The sequence below is a fragment of the Syngnathus floridae genome, chromosome 6 (assembly GCF_059516105.1).
Source record: "Syngnathus floridae isolate MCC-2025c chromosome 6, RoL_Sflo_1.0, whole genome shotgun sequence".
NCBI classification, from domain to species: domain Eukaryota; kingdom Metazoa; phylum Chordata; class Actinopteri; order Syngnathiformes; family Syngnathidae; genus Syngnathus; species Syngnathus floridae.
This window is the reverse complement of record NC_142418.1, coordinates 14,124,568-14,135,542: the sequence shown is the minus strand read 5'-3', so window position 1 is coordinate 14,135,542 and position 10,975 is coordinate 14,124,568. Positions and strand designations below refer to the sequence as shown.

Here is a 10,975-nt window from a genome sequence, read left to right as displayed (position 1 = left end):
GTCACATATTTCTCCTGCATTTTTATTAATTTATTAAAGCGGTTTACAAAATGTATTATCACAAATTATTGTTTTAGTCAACTTTGCATCATCTTCCTCTGCTTGCAACTCACTTCTTAGTCCGAAAACATGAAAAATTAATCGACTCCAAACTTTGTGAACGGGTCTATGGTTGCTGTCCATGTTGGCCAATGGTCAGGTGATCAGACCAGGCTTCACGATTACCTCTCGCCTCAGCTAGGCTAGCCTTTAGCTGTTGAAGGGAATTAAAACTGATGTAAAATCACAATTCAAGAAATCTCAACTCGACTGAGAGTCGTTCATTCATAATATGATGTAACGGGTAAGGCCTCCTCCTCGCAACTCTTGCAGGCGTTGGCAGTGTCGCAACATATTCAGAATTCCATGAAGTCGTTTATCCACCTTCATCTGAGTGAATTCGCGAAAATCATCTTCCACAACGAAATATTGACCTGAAACAAAAACAGCCGTGAAGCTAGTTGGCATTCAGAACTTATCTCAGCAAGGGCATGCATGGAGTTGTAGCGCACACCATAATCACAACATGTATTTAATAGGGGTGCAACGGTACAGTTTGTACCTTGGTTTTTGGTTCAGTTTTGGTACATCTTTTCATTCGTACAAAAACACGTTTTTCTATAAAATATTGATTTGTTTTGCTTTTCAGCAGCATTTTTTAAAAGTCAGGGATTAAAGTTAAAGTCCTAAAAGTCCCAATGATCGTCGTCACACACACACATCTGGGTGTGGTGAAATTTGTCCTCTGCATTTAACCTATCCCCGTGTGATTTTGATCCATCCCCTGGGGGAGAGGGGAGCAGTGAGCAGCAGCAGGGCCGCGCTCGGAAATCATTTGGTGATCTTACCCCTCAATTCCAACCCTTAATGCTGAGTGCCAAGCAGGGAGGCAATGGGTCCCATTTTTTTATAGTCTTTGGTATGACCCGGCCGGGGTTAATTTAACTTTGACACTTTAAAAGGATAATGAAGGAATGGGGTCGAAATACAAAAAGTCCTGCCTAGCAACAAAAACAGATATGCGCAAACCTCATTGAATAAAGTACATAAGCAGACAAGTATATTCACATATTAAATCAATAAAAGAAATATTTTAAGCATATTATACCTGCACACAAAACCAATACAGAAGACATAACTAGACATTTTTATATATGGTGATGACATGATCTGATATGTATTTCTGTGCACTTTGAAATAACAAATGTTTGCTGATATATTGCCTGATTAGCATAACGACCCTTAAGGAACTGTTTAATGCATGCCTGATGTTATTCTAATTCACGGACACGGCCCAAGGTGTCTAAGAATGTTTTGTACTTAAGTCTGTTTGCACGAGTGAGTGCGCAAACATGGTCATCAATGGGCCGGCGAGCAAGCGTACAGGAGCTTTCATATGCTAATTTGACTCGCGTGGATGATCATTAGTACATGCCTTGGTTCTTTCTTTTGGTTCCCTCATGATTCCTTAAAATCATATGTTCACATAATTGGAATTAAGACATCAGAAACAACGCCGGTACGGTGAAAAAAATCGTTTACAGTCCTAAATACTAAATAAAATGACTCCGTGACTCTTAATCCCAATGTGACACATTACAGCTTCAATAATAGCAGGGGCGATAAGGAAAGTATTTCATTAGTTGACTTCGTTACTCAAGTATACTTATAAGTATACTATATAGAATTTAAGTATAGCTACTCCGAGCAGTGGTGCTCATTGCTCGGAAGGAACCCGAGAGGTTACACTTAGAGGCTATTGCCCGTAATGTAATTCGCTTTGATTTTTTTTTTTTGTACCTTTGGTGTCTTTCGTCTCTTGATCCTTGAAGCGCTGGTACAACTTGCGGGCATGGTTGTTTAAAGTTTTCACAGGCTGGTGAACAATTTTATATTTTGCTGCTGCAGCTGCATTAATGTTCTGCACTGCTTTGTTGATTTGATCATATGGCACCCGTCCCTTCATATACCTGAGTAAGGCAGAACAGAAGTTCGGTCTTTCCGTTTTTGACAGTGATACAAGACAAAATACTACACACATGGAAATACAATACACATACTGTACATTCAGTGGTACTTCAACTTATGAGCATATTTTAAATTTAAGTTTTTGTAAGTAGAAACGTTTGTAAGTAGACGCAATGTGTCCCAAATTGCAGAAGCAGAGGTTTTTATCGTATCTAAGGTTTGGAGTATTGTTTTACGATTATGGGATGTTATGTTAACAATCATAAATAATTGAGTAGATAAATTAAAGGTGTACTTACGGGGGGATAACTTCAAACTCTGCGAGAGTGATAAACGGTATTTCTTTGACATGGCTCTTGATTTTACTTTTAACAATTTCCTGCTGGCTGGATTCCACATCAGGCTCTTGGTTTTGTTTCGTAATCTGCTCATTTTCCCTAAAATGAAATGATTAAAAAACATTTTAAAAATACAGTCTTTCATTCATAATTGATTCAATTCATAATTTGCTGTGTGATGTGTAATTGGCAATTCAGAATGAGCAGTTTTATTTCGACAAAAAAAAAAAAGTAGCAAATATTTTCCTGACTTTTGGGGACATTTTTGAGGCAAATGAGCAGGTACGTTGTCCTTAAGATGTTGGAGACTCTCCAAATTATTTCCTGTTAACTCTTCAAGAGCCTGAAAAAGAAAGAAATGCACATTTCAAACCCAGTCAAGACAGCTAATATTTTCCATAAATTGTGCACTTTTATTCATTTAGCATCTCCAATAAATTTGACAGGGAGACTACTGAGCTGACTAAAAGTAGCTGACAAAATTGCAGACTGCAGTTTACCTTTAAGTGACTGAGCTGGTCTTTTTGTTGGGCAACACTTTTTTCAAACTCCACTAGAAGTCTCTCAAGTGCATCAAGTTCTCGGTTAAGTTTTTTCTTCTTATCTGGGCATACATCTGGATGTAAAAAGAAAGCAAAATAATTAGTCCTCAAAAAGTATATAGTAGTTACGCCAAGGACAACAAATGTCTCCAATAAACAATCTTACCTGCAAGTGACAAATCCAACATGCGCTGGACAGATGAAATCTGGTCATTAATATGGTGGCTGATACTCTCCAGGTCACTCATTTTCTTCTGACAAAAAGAAGTGGACATAGGAGACAGTTGCAGTCAGCAACCAGTTCACCTGGGGAGGATACAAACTAACTTTTTTTTTACGTTGAGGTAGAGATTACTACTGGAGAATGTAGGAGAGGTCAATGTTAATTATTATGCATCAGTGACTGCATTTCATCCAATTGGAACAAAATAATTCAAAGTTCAAATCTTATTCCAAAACCACACAGGCTATCCAAGCAAAGTACATTAACACAAATAAAAAGCCTCTGAGTTCCTGAATTTAAACTGTTAGTTCTGACTTGAAAAATTTCGAAGTATAGTAGCAAAAATGGTTTTCATTCTTAGTCATGTTAATTCAAAAAACCGCAATGGAATGCAGGCTGACTATAGCCATGATTTGGTCAAAAATAAGTAAATAACTAACAGATTTAAGTCGTACAAGTAAGTTTGTAACGATCAGATTAGGCCACCGCGCTTGCATTGACTCCAATCGACACGAACCAAACAGTAAATATTTTCGCACTATATATATTTTTTGTGTTCTTACTTGTTTTGTTTACCCTTTTGGTTTCAACGTTTGGCGCTCCTTGTCAATTTCTTCTTCGTTGGTGCGCCTTCTAATCGAGTCCGACAGGCTATGCACAATGCTGCCCTCTGTTGGCATTTTATTCTATGCGAAAATTCTTATCGCATAATTTAATTGCTGTCATTCTAAATAGCACTAGTGAATGTTTTCTCTATTACGATTTTCCATTGTTCTACAATCATATTATTGTGATTCTGAAAACACATGACATTAATACCAACCAATAATAATCATAGTCATTAATTGAGAATGTGTGCAGGCTACAACATTACACATGCACCCAAGATTGGATATAACGGGCATGCATGAATAACTGAAATCTTGTCCTGGTCTTTGTGTCAGTTTGTCAGCATTTCTGTATTCTCACATCTCCATGATGGTTTCTTCTAAGGTCGATATGTACTGAGGTGACAATTGATGACACTGACTTCTTTGTAAACATCCAATCAAAGACCTGATGACTCCCAGTGGCCCTGTGACCCTTTCACATCATCAAGTGAAAATGTGTGTACATGTGTTTGTGTGTCTCTAGTCTCTCCTCTCTCCAGTGTAATTATGATGTCAATACATGTGTTTGTTTGCCAGTGGTGGAGTAGACCTATTATGGATTTGAAAAGGTGCCTTCAAGCATTTTGTTCCAAGGCGCAGTGCTGACAAATGCTGTCATCCGATCACCGTCTGGCGAACAATGTCAAAAATAATGAGCCGAAACCACAAGGTAAACGCCCCCCAACAAACAAACAATAAAACTAAAGCGATGTAGGAATGAAGCTGATGTGATGATGTTTGACAGAGTGAACAGGTTTGGTGCAGTTGCTTCTGTTTTATTTATTTCTGTTTTATTTTCAGAGAATTAATTAATGCTTAACTTGGCTCAAGGGTGACAGCTGTTGTTCCTGTATCCTCGGCAGTAGTTTTTTTTTATTGTATTTTGCAACAGCGTGTGCAATAACCAACCCAAATTTTACCGATGGTCACGATCCGATGTGAAATTTGACTTAAGGTAAGCCATATGGAACACAAATCTTTAAAACAATTCCGTATTCAGAATGGCAAAGCAGTAACAATGCTTCTGCTAATTATCTTAATATGTTTTCAAATCATTGAATATCTAGCTTTTTAAAACGTTCTGGGCACTATAAAGCACCATAAATAACATGTCTAAAGAGTATTTAGTTCAAAATGTATCATTTTCTGGGAATTTTCTTTTTTTCGACAGACAACGTCGTGGTGGCTGAACCATGGCCCATCTGCGGCTGTGATAGGATTGTGACGACAATGATGAAGATTATGATGGAGGGGAATTAGTTTTCGATCAGCAGGACTGTCAGGTCATTGTGCTGCATCTCACCTCTATGTCTGTGTGCCTGATCAATACCAACAGCTCACAGTCCATTAGCAACTTGTTCGCTCCTCCCTTTTTCTATCTTTCTCTCTCCCGCCATAAGAATCACAGTTATCAATATTACTGCCTCCCCTACGCAACTTCACAACTACATCTCCTTGATACCTCCATTTTATATCAGTATTTGCCCTATTTTTCGAGCACATTGCAAATATATCTATTGATAGGCTAATACTGCATTGGTTGTTTTTTTTTTTCCAGACATAAGCATTAAGGTAGATGCTTTTTTCTTTTGTTTTTGTATATCTGTTATGCTAATATTGTATTGGTAATTTTTTCCAGACATAAGCATTAAGGTGGATGCTTTTTTCTTTTTTTCTCCAGCAAAACATCCATGCATACATACAAATATATTTTATTCACAAATAACGATGTTACTAAAAGATGAGTAAGTCCATTAACACAAAAGATTGATAATGCATTCAATTTATGAGAATGTTCAGTTCTTACTGTAAGTTGTTCTTTCTTGTTTAAGTTTACAGGCACTCTTGTACTGCATGACTGCACATGCACATACAATTATTACATTGCACGCTTCAACACACACACACTTGGAATTAATTCAGTGCATGCGTGAATTCATGTCACACATCACAAGCCTCATCCTGGACACACATGCATCGTATGCACACAAGCACTCATCCATGCACACGCAGAGGAAATGTACTGTGTTTAATCTTCAGTTAAAGAGCATTGCAGACATTTCTGACATAAATGTAAATCTTACAAAAAAATATTGCCGTTACATATTACACACACGCACAGGCAACTACTAGAATGTGACACCATTGTTTAAATAATGGTGGACATTCTGGCATACCCCTCTATGAGTTGTCTATGAGTTGTCACGTTATTGTGGTGGAGGGGTCTGCGTGTCCCATTGATCCCAGGGGCTAAATTGTCTATTGCATTTTTGTATATTTAGTGTGTATATATATATATATATATATATATATATATACATGTGTTGTCTAAAGAGTGTGTTAAAATGTTGAGCTGATCTTTTCTGTGTTTAATGAACCAGAGTGTGTTGCTAGTATATTCTGTTGCATTCTTTCTGTTCACACATTTCTAATGAACATCTGTTCCAATCTCCTCAGTTGTAGCTCGCAAAGACAGAATACTTTTTATGGTTAAAAAAAAAAAAAAATTGGACTTCAAACTTCAAAGTCAAAATCTTCTCTAATTTGAAAAAGATCCTTTTTTTGCCACTGAGGTTAAAATATCTTGACTCAAAATGATGGTAATGAAAGTCATGTTGTTGCATCTCACAGATCTGTTTTTAACTTAAACTATCAGTAAAATTTATTAAATTATAAAATCTTGATTTTTAAAATTCTAAAGGCCCTTGAGGCCCTTGTTGACCCCTGGTCTATAGCTTTGTCAAATGTCAATTTAGAGCAGACATTTAGGAGCTTTTTTTTCCTCACTTTGAATGGATAAATTCCAAGCGTGGTGACTGCCTCTGTTGTTCGATAAAATAATAGGTTAAGAGTACAGTCATGTTTCTTCTTGTTTGTTTTACAAAAAAATGATTCTGTTGAACCACAATTCAAAGACAATGTATGATTTTCAGTGGGTAATTTTCAAAATGAGTTTTATTTATTATTACTTTTGAAAGCTCAGAAGTTATTCGTGTGACTAATGTGGGTTTTTCTTAATCAAAAGCTCAGTCCCATCAATTTTGACCTCTTTTATCTCCATTCAGCAAATGAATGCAGCATCTGTCTGGGAACCCACCGCTGTGCCACATCTAATATGGCGTCGACGTTCACCTACAATTCCGAACACAACTTACTTGACAGTAGTACGCTTGGTTGAGAGTCTGCGATTGTGAACTGACTTCAGAGTAGACGTCAGTAAAGCAATGTGTCGAATTTAAGTTACGTTAAATTTATGTCCAACAGATATCCAGCAACCAGATATTAAAATTAAATTGGTACCTTGCCCTAGAGTGTAAATATAACCTTATTAGATCTGAAAAGGGGAACAAATGTGTCGCGTGTGAACGCGGTAATAGTCGGTACGAGACTCGGAACGAATATTTCTCCAATCTTTTTCCTGCGGACTCACAACAACACCGGACACCCCAAGGATGGTCGTGACATCCTTTAAGATTTATAGCGAACAACAGCGATTCCCCAGGTTTGACCACTCAGGACAAAGGATATGTGTGTAATTGGCCCAAAGTATGTCATTTAGGAAAGCGGCAACGAACACGTTTTGTCAATTCTATATATATATACGTATATATACTTTCAAGTCGTTACTTCTGACGTATGTCAATGTGACACATCCTTATATCTGACTGGATCAAAAGAGTGGAGTTGGAAAAAAAATGTTCGCCTGTCTTTATCGGTTTCTGTTAATAAACATTTTTCATACTAGGTATGTGTGAGGCAGTAGAGAAGGATCTGTATGCTATTCTCGGAGCCAGCCCTTCAGATTCAATCCAGCAGCTCAGATACAGATATCAGAAGCTTGCCTTAGAGGTATCTATCTCTGTCGTTGTCTGTCTGTCTCTGTCTGTCTGTCTGCCTACCTCTCTCTCTGTCTTTGTCTCTGTCTGCCTGCCTGTCTGCTATTTTTATTTATTTCCTGAAAATATCTGTGATGTACTGAAGTCGCGATAAATGAACCGTGATGTAGTGAGGGATTACTGTACTTACATAGATCTAACCAAACCAGGTGACAAGACCTTTATCAGATGTGTCAAAGAAGCTTTTAGGAACTTTCATCAGTTTTAGTTTTTTTGCATTAAGTTTCCAATGAAGGTAGTTCACACTTCTGTTGCCCATTAAATTTCTTTCTTTGGACTGTCTTATTAAAACTTTTTGTGCGCGCGTGTTTGGATGCGTGTGTTCTTCCAATGCTTTTGTGTTTTAACAGTGCCACCCTGATCGTCTTGGAGATGTGTGTGACTCAGAAGCTGAGTCTGGAAGGAGGAAATTTCTTGAAATTGATGCAGCCTGGAAAATCCTGTGTGAGCACAAGACGAGAAATCAGTATGATGAACAGAGGAGAGGTAATAACCCCTAATAATCTTTATAATAATAATAATAATCAACAAACCACTTTTCTCCCCAGTGACCGTGTCACATATCCCTCCGCCTAGCAAAGCGGTGCCGCGCAACAGTGGTTCACAGCCTTTTTACGAGTGTATAAAAATGATCAAGTCATCACAAAAATCACGGGAAAAGTCCTATATAAGCCGCACCGGACTATAAACCGCAGAGTTCAAAATTTGAGAAAAAAGTCACGGCTTATAGTCCGAAATTTACTGTACTTCCTTCCGTGATGTCATAAACTAAGGTAGGGGGGTGGCGTGGCTCTATTCCTCATTAAAAGTGGGCATTTTTAAAGGCATTTGTTATTTCATTGTTTCTTCAAAATTAATGGATAAAATAGACAATACTAACTTTATTCATTTTCCTCATAATAAAAAAAATATATATCAACTGGACTAGTTAATGAAAAATTATCCATCTTTGCTTTACCGTCCCTTTAAGGAGAAACTTAATAAAAGAGATAAGAGTTGACTCTTTCCAGGGTGCTGAGCTGAAAGACAGCTGGAGTTATAGTCAACTTTTCCAAGACTTTGCAATCATGATGTTTTGATATTTGACTCACAGTCCCTTATTTATTGCCATCGTCTTACTCTTGAATATATTACTTAGCAGCAATTATCCTTTACACAGTTCCAACACTAATTAAAGCCTTAGCAAAGTTCAACACTAATTTATCCGTGACTCAGTCATTATCACTGTCAAAGTGTTCAACGTGATAATGATTTTTACTCACAACTAATCTGTTAAAATGAAGTGTGAACATTTGTTCACCTGTCTATTCACTCACTCCCACAATTATTAATGACCATTGTCTATCCATCAAGCCATGCATTACATTTCATGAACTTTCATTAATTTAGGGAGAATACAAAGGTAATATTTTGGACCCATTATTTTTCCTTTGAATTCTTCGGTTGCTCAGGCTTTTAGTTGTGGGGTTCACTAGACATGACCAGAGAAATCCTGCAAGTGGTGAAGCCAAAGCCTCATTAAGCTAATGAAATTGACAACAGACAGCATATTGTCCACTGGCCATAAAAGTTCCTCAATTGCTGTTACTCAAGTTTTCTTCCTTCAGCTCAAGAACTTCAACAAGCCTGGCCGATTGACTCTATAGTCTCACTGGAGGACATGACATGGGACCATGGTAAGCACACATGAAATTAATGTGTCATTTTAATTAGGTCCCCACTTTGATGTTTTCTTTTTCAGACATTAAAACTAAAGTAACGTCACAAGATATGAGGACCCAACCTGCGAGCTTTTTGATATTATAGCCACTCTTTGCCACAATGTTTCATTTACTGTATTTTTTGGACTAAAAGTCGCTCTGGAATATAGGTCGCATTCGCCATAAAATGCACTATAACGTGAAAAAAAACATATATAAGTCGCTCCGGAGTACAAGTCGCATTTTGGGGCAAATTTATTCGACAAAATCCAACACCAAGAACAGACATGAACGAGCAACAACAGGCTAAACGATAGGTATGCTAACGTGACATAAACACAAACGAAGACAGAACGGGCCTGACGTAACATTGACAGTTATCCAAATAACTATAACATAAATAACACCTTTATCAAACCATCTGTGTCACTCTAAATCATTAAATCCATGGATCGTCGTTTATGTCAACAATGCCGGGTGCGCGCCGCTAGACGGCGGTTGCACTTCAAATTATTCCACATCGTCCAGCCTCTTAAATATATAACATACAGTAGCTCTCTTTTACACGCTTGTTATCGAGTGAACTCAACTTTTCAGCGTGAACCCCTGTGATCTTGTGGTCTTAACGGTGCAGCTTCCTGACAATTTTTTACAAATATGTCCAATAGCTCTCGGTTGTTTTTGCGTGAACTCAAGTTTATAGTATATGCTAGCGCTGTTTAATTGTGGGGAACCTCTAAATATTACCAATATCACAACGTTGTTCAGCCAAAGCATTTTTCTATTGTATATAATATTTTTATACATATTGTGTACCTTGCAGATGAGTGTGTATACACGTACTGCTGCCGCTGTGGTGGACAATTCATCTTTTCAGAAGAAGAGTTGCCATGGAGGCAAGGGAATGATGATGAAAAGAAAAGAAATGAGAGCCAACATATGGTTGTATGCTGTGATACTTGTTCTCTCAGTATTTATGTCAAACTATCTTTTGTGTAAGATAGCGGGTGTATTAGAACTTTGAATATTTCACTTTTTTACTTTCTGATGATTGTCATTTTAATTGAGATTCTTCCAAAGACAACGCTGTCAGTCTGTCGAGCATCATGTCATATCACCTTTGTTTGGCTCAGTAAAAATAGATAGAAGTAACTTTTTTTTATTGTCATTATTATGGAAAAAAGTATTTTTCACAAACACGTCACATGTTATTTAATAGAATAAATTATGACTGCATAAATTGTGTCTTTATAGAAGATCAATCCTTAGGTGGGCTCCTCACTGCTGATATCTGCTCTTGCTTGAGGTCGTTCCATTTCATCAAGTTGTCAGTCGTCATACTGAGCTTGTCATGGGATTTCTTCTGAGCCAAAGTAGTCTAAGGTGATGATGCTTTATACTCTGGAGAACACACCTGTGGGCTTTTTTTTCAGCAGCAAGAGGGTCATCTACATGTCTCAGCTTGCCTACCTGCCATAATACTTTGAATATGTGATCCTTTCTCCCTAAATTAAACACAAGACAGCTGAAAAATAATTATTGCTTCATAAAGATTTTAAAATAGATTTCTGTTTCTGTCTTTTTATACAAGTAGATCAACTTTAAACATGATAGGTAAA

At 37.3% G+C, this 10,975-nt stretch overlaps 2 protein-coding genes and 1 long non-coding RNA gene across 5 annotated transcripts; 2 read left to right on the top strand and 1 right to left on the bottom strand.

Annotated features, from left to right (window-relative positions):
- Window position 1: 1 nt before the first annotated feature.
- ska1 (spindle and kinetochore associated complex subunit 1) lies at window positions 2–3,804 on the bottom strand. Of its 2 annotated transcripts, none has more exons than XM_088377661.1 (7): window positions 3,674–3,804; window positions 3,054–3,141; window positions 2,846–2,961; window positions 2,597–2,688; window positions 2,307–2,444; window positions 1,840–2,009; window positions 2–473 (listed from the first exon to the last, which is right to left on the bottom strand). In XM_088377661.1, exons 2-7 carry the CDS (start codon window positions 3,133–3,135, stop codon window positions 325–327), a joined length of 747 nt encoding a protein of 248 aa, XP_088233787.1. In that variant the 5' UTR covers window positions 3,136–3,141; window positions 3,674–3,804; the 3' UTR covers window positions 2–324. The 2 variants fall into 2 exon arrangements, with proteins under 2 accessions (XP_088233787.1, XP_088233786.1); XM_088377660.1 differs by having other exon boundaries at window positions 3,054–3,193; window positions 3,674–3,764.
- Window positions 3,805–4,235: 431 nt separating this feature from the next.
- LOC148396721 (uncharacterized) lies at window positions 4,236–6,019 on the top strand. The gene is made up of 3 exons (XR_015858898.1): window positions 4,236–4,430; window positions 4,562–4,715; window positions 4,932–6,019. It is a non-coding gene; the product is annotated as an uncharacterized LOC148396721 (long non-coding RNA).
- Window positions 6,020–6,954: 935 nt separating this feature from the next.
- On the top strand, window positions 6,955–10,921 carry dnajc24 (DnaJ (Hsp40) homolog, subfamily C, member 24). 2 transcript variants are annotated; one of them, XM_088377663.1, is made up of 5 exons: window positions 6,955–7,306; window positions 7,506–7,609; window positions 8,007–8,142; window positions 9,264–9,332; window positions 10,180–10,921. In XM_088377663.1, the coding sequence occupies exons 2-5, from the start codon at window positions 7,508–7,510 to the stop codon at window positions 10,353–10,355; spliced, it is 483 nt and encodes a 160-aa protein (XP_088233789.1). In that variant the 5' UTR covers window positions 6,955–7,306; window positions 7,506–7,507; the 3' UTR covers window positions 10,356–10,921. The 2 variants fall into 2 exon arrangements, with proteins under 2 accessions (XP_088233789.1, XP_088233788.1); XM_088377662.1 differs by having other exon boundaries at window positions 6,957–7,262.
- The last annotated feature ends 54 nt before the right edge of the window (window positions 10,922–10,975 follow it).

What these genes read in the sequence shown, in the direction of transcription:
- ska1 (XM_088377660.1), bottom strand. Translation starts at nt 3,162, where the DNA reads ATGTCCACTTCTTTTTGTCAGAAGAAAATGAGTGACCTGGAGAGTATC. An exon ending in ACCAGCTCAGTCACTTAAAG is followed by an intron (nt 2,689 to 2,845) that starts GTAAACTGCAGT and finishes TTTCTTTTTCAG; the next exon opens with GCTCTTGAAGAGTTAACAGG. An exon ending in CCTCAAAAATGTCCCCAAAA is followed by an intron (nt 2,445 to 2,596) that starts GTCAGGAAAATA and finishes ATTTCATTTTAG; the next exon opens with GGAAAATGAGCAGATTACGA.
- dnajc24 (XM_088377663.1), top strand. Translation starts at nt 7,508, where the DNA reads ATGTGTGAGGCAGTAGAGAAGGATCTGTATGCTATTCTCGGAGCCAGC. An exon ending in ATCAGAAGCTTGCCTTAGAG is followed by an intron (nt 7,610 to 8,006) that starts GTATCTATCTCT and finishes GTGTTTTAACAG; the next exon opens with TGCCACCCTGATCGTCTTGG. An exon ending in GGACATGACATGGGACCATG is followed by an intron (nt 9,333 to 10,179) that starts GTAAGCACACAT and finishes TGTACCTTGCAG; the next exon opens with ATGAGTGTGTATACACGTAC.